The sequence below is a fragment of the Macrotis lagotis genome, chromosome 5 (assembly GCF_037893015.1).
Source record: "Macrotis lagotis isolate mMagLag1 chromosome 5, bilby.v1.9.chrom.fasta, whole genome shotgun sequence".
Classification (NCBI taxonomy): Eukaryota; Metazoa; Chordata; class Mammalia; order Peramelemorphia; family Peramelidae; genus Macrotis; species Macrotis lagotis.
Window position 1 is genome coordinate 123,203,814 of NC_133662.1, and position 19,525 is coordinate 123,223,338.

The 19,525-nt window shown below is 40.2% G+C and overlaps 2 protein-coding genes across 11 annotated transcripts in view; one reads left to right on the forward strand and one right to left on the reverse strand.

Annotated features, from left to right (window-relative positions):
- Positions 1 to 19,525, reverse strand: part of MCM9 (minichromosome maintenance 9 homologous recombination repair factor) — a 194,562-nt gene that overhangs the window by 101,172 nt on the left and 73,865 nt on the right. The window lies entirely within an intron of this gene.
- Positions 8,057 to 19,525, forward strand: part of ASF1A (anti-silencing function 1A histone chaperone) — a 31,473-nt gene continuing 20,004 nt past the window's right edge. For all 9 annotated transcript variants that reach the window (XR_012468527.1, XR_012468531.1, XR_012468529.1 and 6 more), the window contains exons 1-3: positions 8,057 to 8,251; positions 12,682 to 12,797; positions 17,663 to 17,839. Coding sequence is in view for 1 of the 9 variants with exons in the window: in XM_074187457.1 (XP_074043558.1) it covers positions 8,143 to 8,251; positions 12,682 to 12,797; positions 17,663 to 17,839 (402 nt within the window). In the remaining 8 variants the exon portion in view is untranslated. The remainder of the gene's footprint in view (positions 8,252 to 12,681; positions 12,798 to 17,662; positions 17,840 to 19,525) is intronic.

The window sequence follows — 19,525 nt, forward strand, 5'->3', positions numbered from 1 at the left end:
CTTTTATTTTATCTAAAAATAAAAAATGTTTAAATGTGACTATCACACTCCTCTCTAGTTCTTTTTTCTTTAAACCACATATACTATCCTTTTTCTTTCAACAGAGAATCTCACCTATTTTAGTAAGAAAAAGTCATAAGGAATGGGCTCCTTTTCTCTTATCATGTCTCACCCTAATAACATTCCCCATTACTTTTCTCTAGTCTCTAATAATGAAGAGGTGGTCACCTTGCCAAAGTCAACCCTTCACTTATGCCTTTGATCAGTTCCACCCCTTCTCTTCTCTTGGGATGCTTGCTTATTTAATCATTCCCTTAGCCTTTTCTCTCTCTTTCTCTCCCTCCCTTATCTTTTGGTCTACAAATATTCCCATGCCTCCTCCACCCTTTTAAAAAAAACAAGCAACAGCAATTTCACTAGACCCTACCAACCCCTCTAGTTACAATCCTATATCTCTTTCCTTCACAAACTATAAGGAAAAGCAAATCTATACGCATTATTTCCACTTCTCCTACTCATCAACTGCTTAATATCTAGCTACAGATCTTACCATTCAAATAAAAATGTTCTCCACATGTTCATCTCTACATTGCCCAATCCTAATGGTCATTTTTCTGGTCTCTGGAAGCATTTGACACTATTCAAGCTTCCTCTCTCAGGGCCACCAAATATTATTCACACCCGATTTCCTCTTTCCCCTTTTTGGTGCTATTTTTCTCCTGATGCTCCCACTCTCTAGTAGACTTCTCCTTCTCAGTCCCCCTTGCCACCTCCAAATATTTCTCAAGTTTCTGTTCTAGGCCCTCTTCCATTCTCTTTTTGCAATCTCTCTTTTGATAATCTCAGTCTCCACGAGTTCAACTATCAGCTCTATGCAGGTGATATTGTTTTACTGTTTTTTGCTTTATTTTTTATTTTAATTTTATTTTTTTTCAAGTACATGTAAAGATAGTTTTCAACATTTATTTTTTTGTAGGATTTTGAGTTCCATATTTTTCTATCTTCCTTCCTTCACTCCAATGACAGAGAGTAAACTGATATAGGTCATACATGCACATGTTTAACCATATTTCCATATGCAAACAGAATAAAGAATAAAAAACAAAAGGGAAAACATGAAAAAAATAAAATATTTTAAAAAGTGAAAATAGTATGCCTTGATCTGCATTCAGATCAAGTTCTTTCTCTGATTGGCATTTTCCATCACAAGTCTCTTAAAATTGTCTTTAACTGCTGAACTCCTGAGAGGAACTAAGTTCATCCCAGTTGATCATCATGCAATATTGCCATGAATGCGTATAATGTTCTCTTGATTTTGCTCATTTCACTCAGCTTCAGTTCAGGTAAGTCTTTCCAGGACTTTCTGAAATCTACCTCTTCTTACCACAATTTGTTCAACCATTTCCTAAGTGATAGGCAACTCATCAATTTCCAATTCTAATTCTTTGTCACTATAAAAAGAGCTGCTATAAATATTTTTGTAATGTGGTTCTTTCTCCTTTTTTTTTATGATCTCTTTGAGATACAGAGCTTGTAGTGATATTATTTGATCAAAAGAAATGCAGTTTTATTGCCCTTGGGGCACAGTTCCAAGTTGCCCTCCAAAATGGTTGGATCAGGTTACAACTCTACCAGCAATATTACTTTATATCTAACCCTACTCTTTCCTTCGAGGCTCTAGTCCTACATAACTCTCCATCAATCAGACTTCTCCATCAGTGTTCAAAATGAAATTAATTACTTTCCTCCAAAAATCCACCCCCTCTTCCAAACTTCTATTTATTGAAGACACTATCATTCTTCATATTCCCATCCATTATCTAATCACACTTGTTCACAAAATCTGTCATCTTCACCCCCCCTCTCCCCTTTTCTTCACTCCTTATGCTCAATTCCATCACTGGTAAAGTTTTATTGATTCCACAACTACATCTAGAATAGCTGGCTGAACTGACAAAGTTTCTGTTTCACCTTCTAGAAGAAAAAATATTCCCTCAATGGCTCAAGTTGGACAATTTAGCCATCACACAAAACCCTCCAAAAGCACCAGTCCTATTCCTTGAGGCATTATGCAATTATTAGCATAATTATACATCTCAGTTAAAGTGATATGCAAGAAAACATGATGTGTTCTTAAAAGCTGCCTGAGAAGTGAATTTCTGTAAATCTTGTCATGTGTTTTCCATCGATTTCTACTGCAGTATTGAAGGTAAGTTCCCAGAAGAAAGTAAGGATACAAAATGATTCCATGCAAGAAGGCAGTAAGCCCTTAAAAATAACATAAATAGAAAATAAAGCTTTGAAGTGATAAATCAGCACCTTAGTATAAACTCAGAATTCTTTTTGTTTTTTGCAAGACAAACGGGGTCAAGTGGCTAGCCCAAGGCCACACAGCTAGGTAATGGTAAGTGTCTGAGACCAGATTTGAATCCAGGTACTCCTGACTCTGAGGCCGGTGCTTTATCCACTATGCCACCTAGCCACCCCTTAAACTCAGAATTCTTGTGGGGAGGGCTGTCTTTTAAATTCGCCTTGAAATAAGATTTTTTGGCATGCTAAGTGATTAAGTTCATTTGCATAGGATACAATGTAGTTCCATCTCATAAGCTGGTGCAATATGTTAATTATGGGTTATCTGGTTACTTAAAGTAAGCCACAAAGTACAAATACTGCTGTAACATACCATATTGTGCCAGAAATTAATTTGCTTTGGAAAGAAAGTTATGTCTGGCCTTTAGAATTTGGTCTATAGTTTTATCTCTTTTCCAAGATAAACATTTACTTTCAAACTTCACATTTTAAAACATTAATTCCCTACTTAGGTGTTATATACATGCATAACAACTTTTCATGCAAAGCAAACTTCTTAAGCCTGCATGTGGTCATTTGTAGCTGGCATACTCTGGGGCAGTGAGGTGGTACAATGGATAAAGCACCAGCCCTGGATTCAGGAGGACCCAAGTTCAAATGTGACCTCAGACACTTGACACTTATTAGTGGCCTTGAACAAGTCAAGTAACCCTGATTGCCTCACATCCAGGGTCATCTCTAGTCATCCTTATTCATATCTGTCCATTGGACCCAGATGATTCTGGAGGAGAAAATGAGGCTGGTGATAGCACAGCATCCCCTCACTCAAATCCAATTCATGTTCTTGTCATGGCATCACCTCCCTGATGTCTTCTTTGAGAACAAAGGACAAAAAATCATCACGGCTGTTTATCAGTCTCCTCACCATTTACATGAATTAAGAACTTCACTATCTCTTGCATAGACTACTGTAATAGCTTCCTAGCTGAAATCCAACCTCCAGCCTCTGCCCTCTCCAATTCAGCCTCCACACTGCTGCCAAAATAGTATTCCTAAAGCTGAAGTTTAATTTTGTCATTTCCCCAAACAACAAACTTCCATGGTTTCCTACTGCCCCAGGAGAAAATACCAACTCAGTGTCATTTAAAGTTTTTCCCAACGCAGCTCCAGCCTACTTTTCATAGTTTACTTTATATCACTCCCCCTTCATACACTTTATGTGCCAAACTGAACTTCTCACTATTTGAAAGACTTGGTATATTCCATTTTCCATCTCTATAGTTTCATATAAGCTTGTGTCCCATATCTGGAAGGCTTGCCCTCTTCACCTTCTCTTCTTAGAATCCCTGGTTTCCTTCAAAGTTTTCTTCAAAGTTCAATTTATCTAACAACCTCGTGGGTAGGACTTTATGATTTTTCATAATTGCCAGTGTTCTCTCCTTTCACAAAATGTCTACCTATGTTTACATGTTATAATCCCCTAAAATCTAAATCCTCTATGGCTGGAACTTTTTTTTAAATGTTCACTATCTAAGTCAATTGCCTCAGATATACTAGGCATTTAAGGGCTATTGAATTAAACTGAATTAAAGAGTAATTGTTCTGAAAAAAATGGTGCTATGACCAAAACAAACCCCTCCAAAACCAAAAACACAAAAACCCAATACAAACAGATCCCTCCTAAGAGGCGGAGGGATAGTAGGTAGATCTCTCACATGAGCAATTGCTAGACTGGGGTTATTCAATAACAACTACATCTTTTCCCACATGTGGTGAACTTCTCTACTGTGATTGAATCTCTGATGGAGAAATACATTACTAGGTATCCATCTGAAATATCATCAAATGGTCTTTCCCTAATTTTGCTAGCTTCCTTCCATCATATTCATTCATTCATTGTCCTCAGCACTGCCTCCCAGTATCTATAGGTTTACTCTATCAAGTCTTAAAAATATTGTTAGCTTTCAGGTGAGTAGCAAAACTTACTAAATATCGCCAAGATAGAACAGTGCTTACAAACCCTTTGCTGTTCTGAGGACCATTTCAAAATGTTAAAATGTCACAACAACTCTAAGGATTGGAGGAGCCCTTTTTTTTTTTGAGCATTCTGCACTAAGTTAAGGTTTCATGAAAATCAAGGGTACACAAAGTATTCTGCTAAGTGATAAGGGATCACTTAGAGTCAATAAAGAACAGGACAAGGTCCCAACCAAAACTAGTCCACTGGGGTATACATTTACACAAATAACCTTTTTGACCTTTTGTTTATTGATTTTTGAATGGATAGAATGGCTAAGAATTCAAGAAAAATAGATCTTTGAAAGCCTCAACCTCTGATAATTAGGGCAACTGGGTAGTGAAGTAGATAGAGGGCAAAATCTGGAGCCTTGAAGACCAGAGCTCAACTATGGCCTCAGATGCTTGTTTGACCTTAGCCAAGTGACAACTCCATTTGCCTCTGTTTACTGGAGAAGGAAATGACAAACCATTCTAGTGTCTTTGCAAAGAAAGCCCCAAATGGGGGTCGTGGAAGAGTCAGACATGATTGAAAATGGCTCAACAACAAATGATGATTAAGAAACATAACAGAAAATCTGGGCAAGTAAGGAGTTGGATATTATAAGAAGATGCTGGCTCACTATGATAATCAGTGTGATCTTCAAGAGACACAGGAAATGTACCATCCTGACACACCAGCTGAGAAGTAATGAAGGAAATGGGTTGATCTAAAGTCAGCTATTCTGACAATATTCTAAACCAGTCAAATTTCCCTACTCCCCACCCTACATAAGCATCATAATGGAGTTTTATAGCTTAATGAGACTTCTTAAGAATGTTGAGACTTTCTCAGTAAGTTGAGCTTTAGGCCAGGCTCTTTTCCTAGGTAAGATTACAAAATTTTTGGAGTTGGATTTCACTCCATTTTCTCCAGCTCATAATTTTATAATTACAAAACGTAAGAGAACAGGCCTGGTCCCAATGGAAAGAGCAATGGCTTCACAAAAGGATGGACTGGATTCAAATTTAAATTCTGTCACTTTAAGCAAATCATTTAAATTATCCGAGTCTTGGTTTCCTCATGTGTAAAATGAAGGAACCGGTTTAGAATCAAGATGATGGATCAAGAATTCTTAATCCTGTGTGTATGTGTGTGCTTGCATGCAATGCCTGCGAGCATTATAGACCTCCCTTTCGAAATTTGGTAAAGCCGATGAATCCCTTTGCTGAATAATATTTTCAGATAATTGAAGGAAATGCTAAATTTTGATTAGTAATTAGTGAAAATTAAAATGTAATTTTTTTCTTGCCAAGTTAACCCAACAGTAATATTTATCCATGGACTGACCCCAGATAAGGCCCCCTATTCTAAATAATCTCTAAGGTATTTTCCAGTTCTAAGCATACAATTCCTAAGACCTAGAATTTCCCTTATCTACAATATTTTGGCAATTTCATTCATAATTAAAATTTACAGTAAGAAAAAAAATTTGTTTACAAAGGTACATTTTGCTTTAATATATATCCAAGGTATCTTTCTGAACCAGGCAGCTTCTACATTTATCATAGTTTTATTTTTGTCTGCTTATCAACACAAAGGGTGACTATCACATAAATGATGAGCCTATCATCAACATATAGTTACCCCTTCCAGTTTGGTTTGATTACTCTGACCCATATGTTGCATATACTAAAACCATGAGGAAACCATTTGGGTCAACTTATTTATGTGGCTGTTAAATTCTTTTGTAAGGAATATGCGCTCTCCACCAAACACCAGATGGAACCTAACCTAACCTACCTTACTTTTTGAGGACTGAGATAAGCAAAACTGTGGGTGAGGAAAGGGATTCCTATTTCAAAAAACAGATCTTTTGAACTAAAAAAATCTTGCAAAGAGCATCAAAACCATCCTTTGGCGGGAATGAAGAACATTACTGATTTTAAAGTCAAACACATGCATTTTTGCAAAGAAAATGCCACAGAACTTTGGAGCCAAACTGGGTCTGAGGGATGATGTAGGTTATTACTTTGGAAGGCTTTGTGTGCAAGTGTGGATTTGGAGACAAAGGAGCCAAGGAGGAATCTTGGCTTTGTTACTTCCTATGTAACCATAGGCCAAGTCTCAACATCTCTGAAATCATGAGTTTCCTTATCTTTAAAATGATCCTGTTATACAGGCTAGCTTCTAAGGGCTATACTTTTAATGTCCTAATTTCATGGAGAATAGAGAATAAATTTATGATTTCTTTGATAGACGAATTTCTCACACAGAGAAAAACTTCTTCTAGGTTGGCAGATTGAGAGGTTAAATATTTCTGGGTCCTTCTATCAGTTAAGTGTCAGCATCAAGACTAGAACCCCAGGTGTTAAATCTAACTGTAAATTTGGAATGCTTTCTACCATGCTTCCAGTAGGATATGTATGAGATTATTTTACTTTAAATTTAAGTTTTAGTGGCCTTTCCCAATGCGAAAGAATGTTAACAGCCATAAATGAATTCCACGTTTTCCCGTCATTGAATGAATGTTAGGCATTTCTGATCTATTTCTGAGTGCTAAAAAAACAATAGTTTGGATCCTAGATTTTGAATTACATCTCCTATCTGGCAATGCTTGCCTTTCTTGCTTTTTTTCCCTCATCTCTCCTTACCTTTCTCTTTTCTCTATGCTCTGCTTTGCCCTCCTAATTTTTATCTTTTTTTCCCCTCCTGCTCTTTCAACCCAATATTGGGGTGAACCTCAACACACCTCTAATTTTCAATCACAGTTCTAGAGCTGTAAAGACGGAGAGATTCTTGACGGGGGGGGGGGGTCTATGAACTTGATTCTTATTTTTTTTAGAATTTCAAAATGCTTGAATTCCTTTGTCATCTTATGCATTTGATTTCAGGCATTTAAGACATGCTTTTGCCAAGCATTCCATAGGCTCTAGACCTGGCTAGAAAAGGGGTGAATGGGGTGAAGAAGGTTAGAAACTGCTAGACAGGGTGGAGCTCAGACTTTAGAAGATGGTAGCCCCGCGGGGCCTGGCCCTCCAAGTGAGGAAGGCGCGTCGTTGGCTGGAATCGCGTGCCATCCCGAGCAGTGTGCCCGGCCCGGCCGGCCCCCGCCCCCCGCCAACTGCTGGCGGACACACCCTACGCGAGAACGGCGCGGAGACAATCCCGTGGGCGGGGCCTCGGGCCCGGCGCGCCGCCCCCTCGGCCGCCCTGCGCCGCTCCGCTCCGCGCCGCCCCCCCGCCGCCCCCGCCCCGCCGCCGCGCTCCGCCCCGCCCGGCTCCGCTCTGCCCCGCTCGGCTCGGCTGGGCCCGGCTCGGCTCGGCTCGGCTCGGCTCGGCTCCGCTCCGGAGGGGCCCTCCCCGGCGTCCCCCGCGGGCCGCCCGCCGGCCGACTTTGTTCTCCGCCTTTGTCCTCGGCCGCGCCAGCAGGTGGAGCAGCCGCGAACCTTGCGGAGCCCGTTCGGGGGAAGGAGCCCATCTTGCTCTGCCGGAGCCGGAGCCGGAGGAGGAGGAGGAGGGTCAGAGCTCAGCGTGCAGCCAATCGGGGCCCACGCTGCTACTTAGCCGAGCAGAATGGGCTGTAGTTGAGCGAAACAGCAAAGCTGCAAAAACACTGGAGTTGTTTCCCGGCGTCGGCGGAGAAAGGCGAGGGCGCCGGCGGGGAGGCGGGCAGGCCGGCCACAAAAAGTTTCCCAAGTCCGCGCCGCCCGCCGTCGGCCGGGGCCGGTCCCGGAGCGGGGGCTTCGCCCGGCCCGAACACGTCGGACTCGGCGGCGCTGCTGCGACACCCCCTCCTATTGTCTGTGCGGGGGTCCGCGCCTCTCCCTCGGAACATGGCCAAGGTCCAGGTGAACAACGTGGTGGTGCTGGACAACCCCTCTCCTTTCTACAACCCCTTCCAGTTCGAGATCACGTTCGAGTGCATCGAGGATCTGTCGGAAGGTGAGTGCCGCGGGGGCTGCGGCCCGGCCGAGGCTGCTCCCTGCCAAAACTTTGGCCAGGCCTGTGGTGCCCTTCCCTCCGCCGCCGCATCCGAGGGAGGAGCGGGAGGAGGCGGAGCGGGAGGAGGCGCCGGCGGCCCTGCGGCTGCGGACCTGCGCCTCCGGGGGGCGGCGGGGCGCGGGGCGCGGGCCGGGCGCGCGGCGGCGGCGGCCGGAGGGAAACTTGAGGCGGGCGCGCTCCGCGACTGTGCCCGGGCCCGGGGGCCGCCGCGGCCCGGCCGAAGTTGCGAGGAACTTGTTTGAGTGGCGGTAGCCATGTTGTCAGCTTTGTCTGGCCGGGGGCGAGGGGCTCCCGGGAGGGGAGCGGGGCTCCCGGGAGGCCAGCGGGGCTCGGCGGGCGCGTGGCCCGGGCCGGGGGGGGGGGGGGGGCGGCGGCGCCGAGGCTGGAGCGTGCGCGTGTCTGCGCCCGCCCGGGACCTCGGGGACGGAGCCATCTTTTACCCACCGAGTGGAGACGGAGCCCCGCGCCCGGCGCCGCCCGCAGCCCGGGGGCCTCCGCCCCGAGGCCCGCGGCTCCCCTCGAACTCGCGCTCCTTGACTCCCGGGGACCCCGGCCCTCCCGCCCGGCCGGACCGGCAGGAGAGCGGGGCGCGCCCGCAGGCTTCCTGGAGCCCGCCGGGGGGCGGGGGCTCCGGGCGGCCCAGGCCCCGCGGGGGGCTGCGGGATGCTGCCGGGAAGGAGCCCGTGGCAAAGCTCGCAGCGCGACGAGGCTAGCTCCCTGCCATTTCTACTGACTGGGAAGAAGGGAAAGGAAGGAAAGGAAAAAACTTTTAAAATGACTTTAGGCAAATACCCCCCCCCCCCCCCAGTTACGTGGACCGCGCCGGCCCGGCCGGGCGAAGGGCGCAGAGGCGGGCCGGCTCGGGGACTTGTTGACGCCGCCGCGGCCCCGGCATCCGCGGGCGGGCGGGCAGGGGCGGGCTCACGTGCGAGGGGCAGGGCCGGGAGGAGGCCCCGGGAGCCCCGGCGGGGAGGCTCGTGCTGGGGCGCCCTGCAGCTGCCGAGCAGGGAACTGAACCCAGCGGGGCCACTCGGGTAGTAAAGGTGTCTTTTAGGGGCTTTTTAAAAGAGATTTTATTTTTGAAGGATGAAAATTTCATCGTCTCTCTTTTCAACAGTCTGGTAGACAGAGTAAATGCAGTTTCAGAGTGCTAAAGTAAATTTTTTTGCTTTCTTTAAAAAAAAACCACTCTTGAATTTTGTGAAATCTTTGGTTTTACCTATTGTAAAAATATTTTTTAAAATTTGTCACTGAGGCTACTGTACTGTGGGTGCTAAATTTTAATTGACAATTATTTTGAATTTTTCATGTCCCTTCAACATAAACTTTCATAAAGGTATCTTTTGTTTTGATTATTAACTGCCACTTTCTGATGTTTTAAACTAGTTTTTAATCCTCATGCACAGTTGTTTGAACGTGATGGATCAAGAAATGGGCCAAGTTTTAAAAGTTAACAATTGAAATAAAATTAAGCTAAATAATAGCAAAATACAGGGTTGCTTTTCTATTTTTATCATTATTCAAAAAGCACTTTTTTCAGACAGCTGTAGCTTTTTAGCCACATTAAGTATAAGACAAATGAATAGATTAAAGGGGAGAAAGTTTTTGCTAGGAATAAGTGTTACTTATTTGTTCAGTATGAGTTTCCAAGTCACAAGCATATTTTGGGTAGTGTTTCTTATTTTAGGTCTCAAAGCTTTTAAGGAATATAGGAGCTCAAGACATGGATGAAGAGCCTCTCATGAGTCTATGGCCTTGAATAGTGAAAGCACTGCACTACAATAGAAGCAAAGCTCCATTTTTAACTTTTAACGGACATCTCATCCATCAGTTATAGTTTGGTTTCGCAGGGTGGAATGTCAAAGATACACCAACTATCACTCGTTATGTCATTCCCTTAAAGAAAATTTGAGCTGAGTCATAATTACCCTAACTCTCAAAGTGCTGAGGAGTTCCTTGAAAACATGGCCTACCAGAGTGTTCCACCTAAAGGCCAAGCGAATTAAAAGAACTGAATGTATTTAACACATACTTTTAATAATGGAGCCAGTAATCTGATTCACTGTTTTTCATATGTTTAATTTGACAATCTCCAAAAAAATCGTTTTTTTGCTCGTTTTAAAAATATTTCTTTTAAAGTAACATAATTGGCAGTTATAGGGGGGAGAGAGAGAGAGAGAGGTGGCTCAATAGATTGATGGCTAGACCTGGCTGGAGTCAGGAAGACCATAATTTAAATGTGATCTCAGACTCTCACAGCTGTATGACATTAAACTGTAAAATGGGGGGGAGATACATGATAACTTCTACCTCCTGGGCCTTGTGTGAGGATCAAATGGGAAAACATTTGTCAAGCACAACACCTGCCTCATGTAAATGCTTGTTTAAAAAATAATAGTTATATTTTAAACATTTATTCCTACAATAGGATCTAAAGAACTGAAAGGACTTTGGATGTGACCCAGCCCAACTCCTTCATTTATTAGATGAGGAAATTGAAGCCCAAAGAAGTGAAATGATTTGGTCTCATATATAGAGACAAGATTTGAACTCAGATCCAAATCTGCCTCTAGGTCTCCTGCATAATATGGATGTTGTTATCATTATGCTAACTAGTGAAAATTGTACTTAAACCAGACTCATATTAAGGGGACAGCTTTTCCTGGCAGGGTATTCCTGTTTTATCCTTCCAGAGCTTGGACAAGCCTTTTGAATATTCTGACCTAAGAAAAGCGTGGTAAATGGAAGCACAAGAAAGTAAGCAGAGGGGACATGGCAATAATTAACCAGACTGTGGACCCAAAAGAACTTCTTTCATATCATTTGTGTGCGCATGTTTTCTAAGTTGTCACTAGATCGATAAGGGTTTTCATAATCAACTGGGAAGTGTTTTCTACAAATAAACAAAAATCACCTGAAGCAGTATTATTCAGAATGAGAAAGTAAAACAAGTGATTTTTCCTAAATTATTTCAGAAGCTATAAACAACACCTGCTTATTTCATTAATTCAAGTATGTTCATTGTTTAACTTAACAGGAATAACAGTTAAACATATAAATTCACATATAGATACAATCCCTGAAATGGATGAACATTCCATGTTATTTGAAGTTTTTTCAAGTTGTTTTACAAAACCAAGCCCTATCATAAATCTTTTCTTCTGTGTTGAACCTATTTACCCCATTCAGTCCACAAAAACCTATTTGAGCCAAGATAATATAAATTTTCCATTAAACTGTTGGTGGTAAAGGTACTGTATTTTATTTAAGTGTATATACATGTATAAAATGTACAATTTAAAAACTCTCCATTACTTACAAGAACTGTTTTGTGGGTGTCTCATGTACCTGTCTGAGAATAAAGAGAAATAAATAGAAAGGTTGATTGTTACAATAGGGAAATTTCATTATACAAAGTAGAATGGAGGTTCTAAAACATGTCTAAGGAGGAAGAGCTGTTCAACCAGCTAGATTTCCTGCTATTTAAATAATCAACAATAAAGTTTGTATATGTAGCAGTGTGCCTTGAATGCCCAATAAATGTTTGAAATAACTGTCTAGTTGGGAAGATGAGACACTGGCTAAATAAGTTAATGTAGATAATAAGTGCCAGAGGAATGTGTGTGTGTGTGTGTGTGTATATATATATATATGTGTATATATATATATATATATATATATATACATACATATATATGTATGTATATATATAAAAGTTATCCCAAATACCCAAGTCCTATTGACTCCACCTTCACAAATATGCCTCATTTCTTAGGGTTTGTTATTTCAACACAAAAGGATAAATTTTATCCAGGGGTATTCAAAGAAGACAATAACAGTGCCAAATAGTTGGCTCAGGTGAATGGTTCCCTAGTAGAATGGAAGCTTCTCTAGAGCAGGAGGGAGTCATTTAAAAAAAATCTTTTATCATCTCAGTACACAGGAGGGAATTAATGTTTGCTGAGTGAATGAATAGGGCAAAGATAGCCATTAGAGCTGAAGTGAGCAGTTTACAAATGATGTTCAAGCTTCTGATTATGGCAAATATAAAAAATTATTGGTTCAGAACTATCAAAATTGGCTCAGATGTTCATTTTGCTGAATTTACCACCCCCGTCCCCCCCCCCCCTTTTATTCTTTAAGGATTTGTCTCTCAGGTGAGAGATTTTGCAGGAGGAGCAAGGAATGGAGAATATTAGGGTCCCCAGGAAACTGTATCTTCTGTGGTGAGGTGGATTTAGAGACAACTGTACCCTGTAACAGATTTAGAGACAACAGATACAAATCAGTTGATATTAAAGGGAATATTGGAATTAATCAGTGTTGTAATCCTTGAGTGTAAATTAATGTGTATTGGTCTTTAACTCTAGACTTGGAGTGGAAAATTATCTATGTGGGTTCAGCAGAAAGTGAAGAATACGACCAAGTTTTAGACTCTGTTTTAGTGGGCCCTGTTCCTGCAGGAAGGCATATGTTTGTATTTCAGGTAAGATGACTGTTAAATGTTTGTACCAATAAGTTACTGGAAAATCTCTTGTATTTGTAAAATCTTTCACTTTTTTTAACCCCATGCTTCCATGAATAATAACTAAAAATAATAGTTAATACTTATATGGTACCGAGCACTTTGCTAAGTGCACTACAATTGTTCTCTCATTTGATCCTCTGCAAGTTCTTTTATCCCCATTTTAGTGATGGGGAAACTGAGGCAAACAGGTTTTTATCTTTTTTTTTGCCTGAAACTAAAGTACTTGACACTTATTATGGAGGGAATGTTTCTAGAAATTTTTTTTCTGTTGTATTATATATCTATGATACATTGGTGTCATTAAAATGGCACCAATAAAGAATGATTCAAGTGTGATTGATTTTTGCCAGAAACCAAAATATACATATTGTTATGTTAATAACCTATGACAAAAGACCAGATTAGTCTATGTAATGAATCCTTGAATGATGCTCATGGACCACCACTAACTTTCTGCTGATCTTACTTGAAGCTTCACCAACATGTTAAGTCTCGTTAGTATTGGCAAGGGCTATACTATATATATATAGTGAACCAGACAGAGTTGATTAAAATTTAAAATAAGGTGTGTAGCAAAGTATGTAGGTCTTCTTGGGCTTTAGAAAGTAGAAGTTAGAGGTGTAAGGATGTATTTTAAGCAAAAATTGTTTGAGTAGTCCTATAATCAAGTTTCCCAGCATATCTTCTCAATGGACTAGTTCATCCCCTATTCTACCAGCACTAAGATAATCACTTTATGAGGTAATCAGATCAGTGTATAATTTTTCTGAGCTGAGAATACCACATAATAGTCCTTATAAGTCACTTAGAATCATCAACTAATCTTCCCTCCAATAGCCTAGATCATGTTTTTGACTGGTATCACCTTCAGCTATTTTCCAACATGAACTGAGGCAGGGAAACACCACAAACAAACAAAAAAACCCTTTGCTGGAATTCTAGGGTATTCTAGTCACACCCTCTGATTTAGCACTTATTTGCATAATTGTTTGCTTTGACCTCTGACAGTTTAACTGGGCAAAACAATTCAGTCAGCTCTCAGTTATCCCAAGGTGGTGGAGGGGGAATGATAATTGTTAAATAAGAAACATCTAACACTTAGGTGGCTGGTATCTCTTAAACAAATTGCAACACTCCAGTCAAAATTTATATTGTAAATCCTTAACTTAGAAGAATATGAACTTTTTTTTTCTTTTCCATCCTTACATTGCCCACCCCTCTGCACTTCTTCACAGATGGATGATATTATAATAAATATAGTAGGCATTATTATAAAAGGGCAGCAAAAAAGGAGTTAAGCAAACCTCAACAAATAATTGAATAAAAAAAATAGGTTGATACCATCAAAGGGGAAAATATTTGTCCTGTTTCCTACAATTTAAAGATTTCCCTAGACCACATAAACAGAACTTATTTTGATAGAATTTTTAAATACCTGGAAAACTATCTTCTTTTCTTTTCAGTTTAGCAAAGCCCTTTCTGAAAGTAGAATTAATCCTAATCTATGAGGTGATCCATGGTTTATAGAGGACTCATGGTATGGCAAAGACTGCCACCGACCCATGCTAAAATATGAAGCTGCTTGTTGTATTTTTCATTTAAAAGTCAGTCTGTGTGAGGGTACTAAGATCATGTACTAATTAAAAGGCCCACAAATATTTGTTGATGAGTTTTGCTTTGAGTTCAACAAAACTCAAGATGCATCCTTTCTTTTGTATTTGAGGCTAGAGAAAGGGACTAAGCCTATCTATTATAGAGCAGAAGGGCAGTGGATAGAGCACTGGCTTTGGAATCAGGAGGACAGGAGTTTGAATCCAGTCTCAGACCTAGCTGTGTGACCTTGGTCAAGTCATTTAACTTACTGCCTTGCATCCAGGGCCATTGACAGTCATCTTGATTCATTTCTGGCCACTGGATCCAGATGGCTCTGGGAGAAAGTGAGGCTGGTGATTTAGGACAGCCCTCCACCAGCAAATCCAATTCATGTAGCTTGTCATGGCATCACTTCCCTGATGTTGTGGTCTTTGGGAATGAAGGATAAACATGAATATTATATAAAAGAGCAGAATCCTAGATGAAGAAACTTCTGGGCAATGGGGAGTCTTAGCATAGGACTTGGGGGTAATTAGCACTTCATAAAATATTTCTTGACTTGATTAGAAAGCTGTTTAGAGAACTGAGAGGTTAGATGATTTGGCCTGGGTCACACAGTTGGTGTCAGAGGCATGATTTGAACCCAGATCTTTTTGGCTTGAAGTATGGTTCTCTATTCACTATTGCCAGCCTTAAAACTATTAAGGAATAAAGCTATACTAAGACTTTGGGGACTCCCTGGGCTGAGAGCATCAGGGATGACAAAATATATCCAAACCTCTGATTTTTAACATGTGGAACTGAAAAGACACCCATGAGAATTAAGTCATGTTTTAAATAAATTTGTGCATATAAACAAACTCACCAATGTAATACTTGAGGTGTTTTAATCATAGAGTAAAGTATGGTTTTCCCAGCAATGATCAGTCTCAGGAGTATTTTGATTTTCTGTCACTTCTTGGTTTGCTAGCATAGTTAGAGATTTTTCTTTTTTGTTTTTGCAAGACGATGGGGTTAAATGACTTGCCCAAGGTCCACAGTTAAGTAATTATTAAAGTGTCTGAGGCCGCTTTTGAACCACAGGATCTCTTAACTCCAGGGCTGGTGCTTTAGCCCCAGTGCCACCAAACTGTCCTTAGATTTTTCTTAATGGTATGTCAGTAGTTTGAGAGGTGAACTGATATGAGGCAACCTAGCAATGTGGAAAAAGCCCTAGGCTTAGAGTAAGAGTTCTAATCCTGGTTTTGTCTCTACCTCTATATGTCCTTGTACAAGTCACTTTTCTCTGGACTTGTAGTTGGCAAGATCAAACACCTGTCCAGAGGTAGCTGGAGTACAAGTCTTAAGAACCCCCTATAATTAAGCTATACATACTATGCTGCCTTCCAACAAAGTAATTGCTGTAGCTCCTCCAACCAGCTTAAATATCAAAATGCAATCTACAGGAATGTCCAGAATCAATTTGTTCATGGAAAACAAGATATGGACAGGGGAATAACTTCCCATTTCACAATAAGGCTATCCTCTTTCATTAGTCCCTACTCTTACTCAGGTGAGGAATCCTCAAGGATCTCATCAGTCATTCTGACTTCTTGAATGGTTGTATATCCAGACCAAAAGCAGACCTTCTCCCCTTCCCAATTCTGCTTCAGAATGTCTTCAGAAAACCTTTCTTTGCTGAATACATACAAAGGCATGTGAATACCTATCCCATTACTATGGGGGACTTAAATACAAGGCACAAATCAGAGAAGCAAGTATAGACTATAAAGGAGCACCAAACTGCACATTATTAATGTGGGGGTAGGGGATGGGGAGACCTAATGAAATGGGAAAATTGGAGGAACTTCCAGAGTGAATGAAACTGAGCCATTTCTCTCTCGGAATTGGATTAGGACAGGGGAGCTTAATTTGGAATCTATGATCTTTTAAAAAACAAGTTTAATACATTTTTAAAAGCATTACTCTGAAGGGAAAAAAAAAAGAACCCTTAAACTTCAAAAAAGTTAAGAAGCCCTGGGTCTCTTAATTAAGAATGCTTTAGACTCTAGCATTCCATGATTCAGATTCAACTCAGAGATAGTCCATTGGACTCATCTTAGAGACCTACTGCTTCTATATTATAAGCCTCTTGAGAGTAAAAGGGGAATATATCAATAATTATGTATTCTTGAAAAACACGTTACTGTTTACCAGATTGGAGGTGCTAAAAAGAGCCAACTAACCTATACTGGGTTATAGTAATTATTGTGGCCACAAGATGCTTCTCTTTGACCCAGTTTCACTGGTATTTATTAAGCTATATATATATTCTCAGCTATACAGATCAAAGTTAAGATTGCTTGGTCTTCTAAATACCCCCCCCCCCCCATCATTTAACTCTTATTTCTCATTGTCTAGTGTAGGGTATACTCTAGACCCCAGTCCCTATACCTTCTTTTACATAGGCTTTACTTATTTCTAGCTCTAGGCCATCACCCACCCCCACCTCCATAATGTCTTCATATGCCTTCTTTTCACTTTAAATTCGAACCCACTTGGATTTTTGTTAAATTTTTCTTGACTAGCCAAAAATAATCTTGTTTTACTTATTTTTTGTGGGTTCTTACATCAGTTTGGCACTTGGATTACATTTTGCTTTGTGTTGTTCTTAGATATATTTCTTATATTTACACCCATAGAGTCAGGCTGAACACACACACAGTAGATGCGTAAAAGTTTTGGTCCTGAAATATTGGTCTGTTGCTTTCAGTTTTTAATCTAGGCCAATAAAGTGGTTGTAAGAATGAATGGGAGCTGAATGTGAATATGCTGGGTGGTAGGGGAAATTGGAGGGATAAATGTTTTACAGTATGTGTGTTTCTGGACATTCATATAGATGACTTTGGTAATTTTTATCTTTAATTGTTCATTTGACTAACAAAAATCCTTTATTTTGGATGTTGCTAAATTCACCATAAACACCAAAAATGGAGGAAGAAATACAACTTTTCCTATATACAATGATGCCTTCAAAGATTCAGATGAGTTACACTATGGGAAGCACAGAACTCCTTCTTCTAGCTATACGTCTCAAAAATAAACAGTTGCCTTCACAGCACAATTACAAATATTTTCTAGATCTTACTGCTCTATCTTCATCTAAATGGTGTTCATGGTAACTAAAAGTCCTCATCTTCTCTGCAGTTAACCTCTCCTCCCCCCCCCCTCTTTTTTTTTAATCATTCTAGGCTGATGCACCAAATCCAGGACTTATTCCAGATGCTGATGCAGTAGGTGTAACAGTTGTACTAATTACATGTACCTATCGAGGTCAAGAATTTATTAGAGTTGGCTATTATGTAAATAATGAATATACGGAAACAGATTTAAGGGAAAACCCACCAGTAAAACCAGACTTTTCTAAGGTAAGTAACATTTCAAGCTTATCTTTTAATTAATTTGCTTTTACCTTTACTTTTACTTAATTATTTTTTACATAATTCAAAGTTGACAAAAACTGACTTCTGGGAAGCTGCAATTTATTTAACATTATTTGTATGACTTTTATAGTAAGAGAGAAAACTAAGAAATAATTAGAAGTAAGATTTTGAAGTTTTGGGGCTATTTCCTCAATTGAAGTCTGTCTGCATAAATTCTTGATGACTGTAATTATTGTCTTTCCTTGTGAAGCTTTGGTAATTAATGTTTGTAATATGCTTTTGAGTTCCTAAAACAAAGGGGACTATATCTCTCTTGGCTCGGCTAAATCAGTTAGGCTTATGGTATTTAAGCTACTCAGCATTTTCATTCAAAGATTTTAATAACCTTTCCCTATATTTAAAGTAGTATTGCCCAGCAATAATACCCACTTGAAGCAAGTGAGGTTGCTAGTTAAAACTGCCTCGATAGTGCCATGTACCCAGGGGATATTTGGTTAATTTTCTTCATAATAAAAAAAACCTTGATAATGATTTATTTCCTCATCCTTATGTGTATGTATGCCCTTCTCTGGATGAGCAATTGAATTTGGGGCATTGTGTAACTACACTTAACCAGCTACTTTTTTTTCTCCCAATGATGTTCCTCTTTTGCTTCATATTCTCTGTTTTTACCCACATCAAACTATGTAATTGAGTTTCTTATTTCATTCAGGGATGAAGATCAATAGTTTAAACCATGGCAAAAGGATTAAATTAAAAACCATGATCCAGCATTTCAGAATTCCTAGTAGCAAGTAATTTTTAGAGCATGAGAGACCTTATGGAATATTTAGTTTAATCCCTCCATAAATTTTCCAATATTTTTTTTGCAATCTTGGAATTGCACTCATTGCTACAAAAGTTAGCCTCTTAACTTTGTTGTTATAATGAGCATAATCATTGGATTCAGAGACCTGGGTTTGAATCCCAACTCTTCCATTTAATATCTGCAGAAATCTTGATACGAATTTCCAAATCTCAGTATTCTCATCTTTTGTTTAAGGGGTTCTAATAGCAATATTTTAGTTCTAAGAGCTGGAAATCTACAAAACCTTGTTTTAAAAAATCAAAATTTTAGTTCACTCAAAGAGCAATTAAAAAAGAATGGACATGTAGAATCTGTAAATTTTTAACAGTGATATGCCATAAAACATATTATTGATATGTATAGATTGGGGGGGCAGTTAAAAGTGAAAATGAGAAATAGCAGATGGACAATAATGTGGTACGTGTTAGAAAGAATACTGTCTCTGATGTCAAAGAACCTGAGTACAAATCACGTATATGATGATTATTGCTTCTGTGCTCTGGGCATGTCACAACCTCCTGGACCTTAGTTTCCTCATCTGATAAATAAGGTACAGATTTCCTGTCATCTGGTCTCTGAACTCTATGAAAGGTCACAGAATCATATAGAATAGAAAATGTGAAGGAGGTAGCCATACTTTGGTTTAAGTACTTCACAGATACCAGAAGTTGATGCCAGAAATGGAGTTGGGGATGAAATGATTTCAATTCTACCCTTTCTTCAGCTCTACTTTGTCTTTTCTGGCTACTGCAACCCTGCTCATTCTGCTTCTGTCCCAGAGCTTTATGACTATTGCTGGAGACTAACAGAGAAAGCATCAAGCA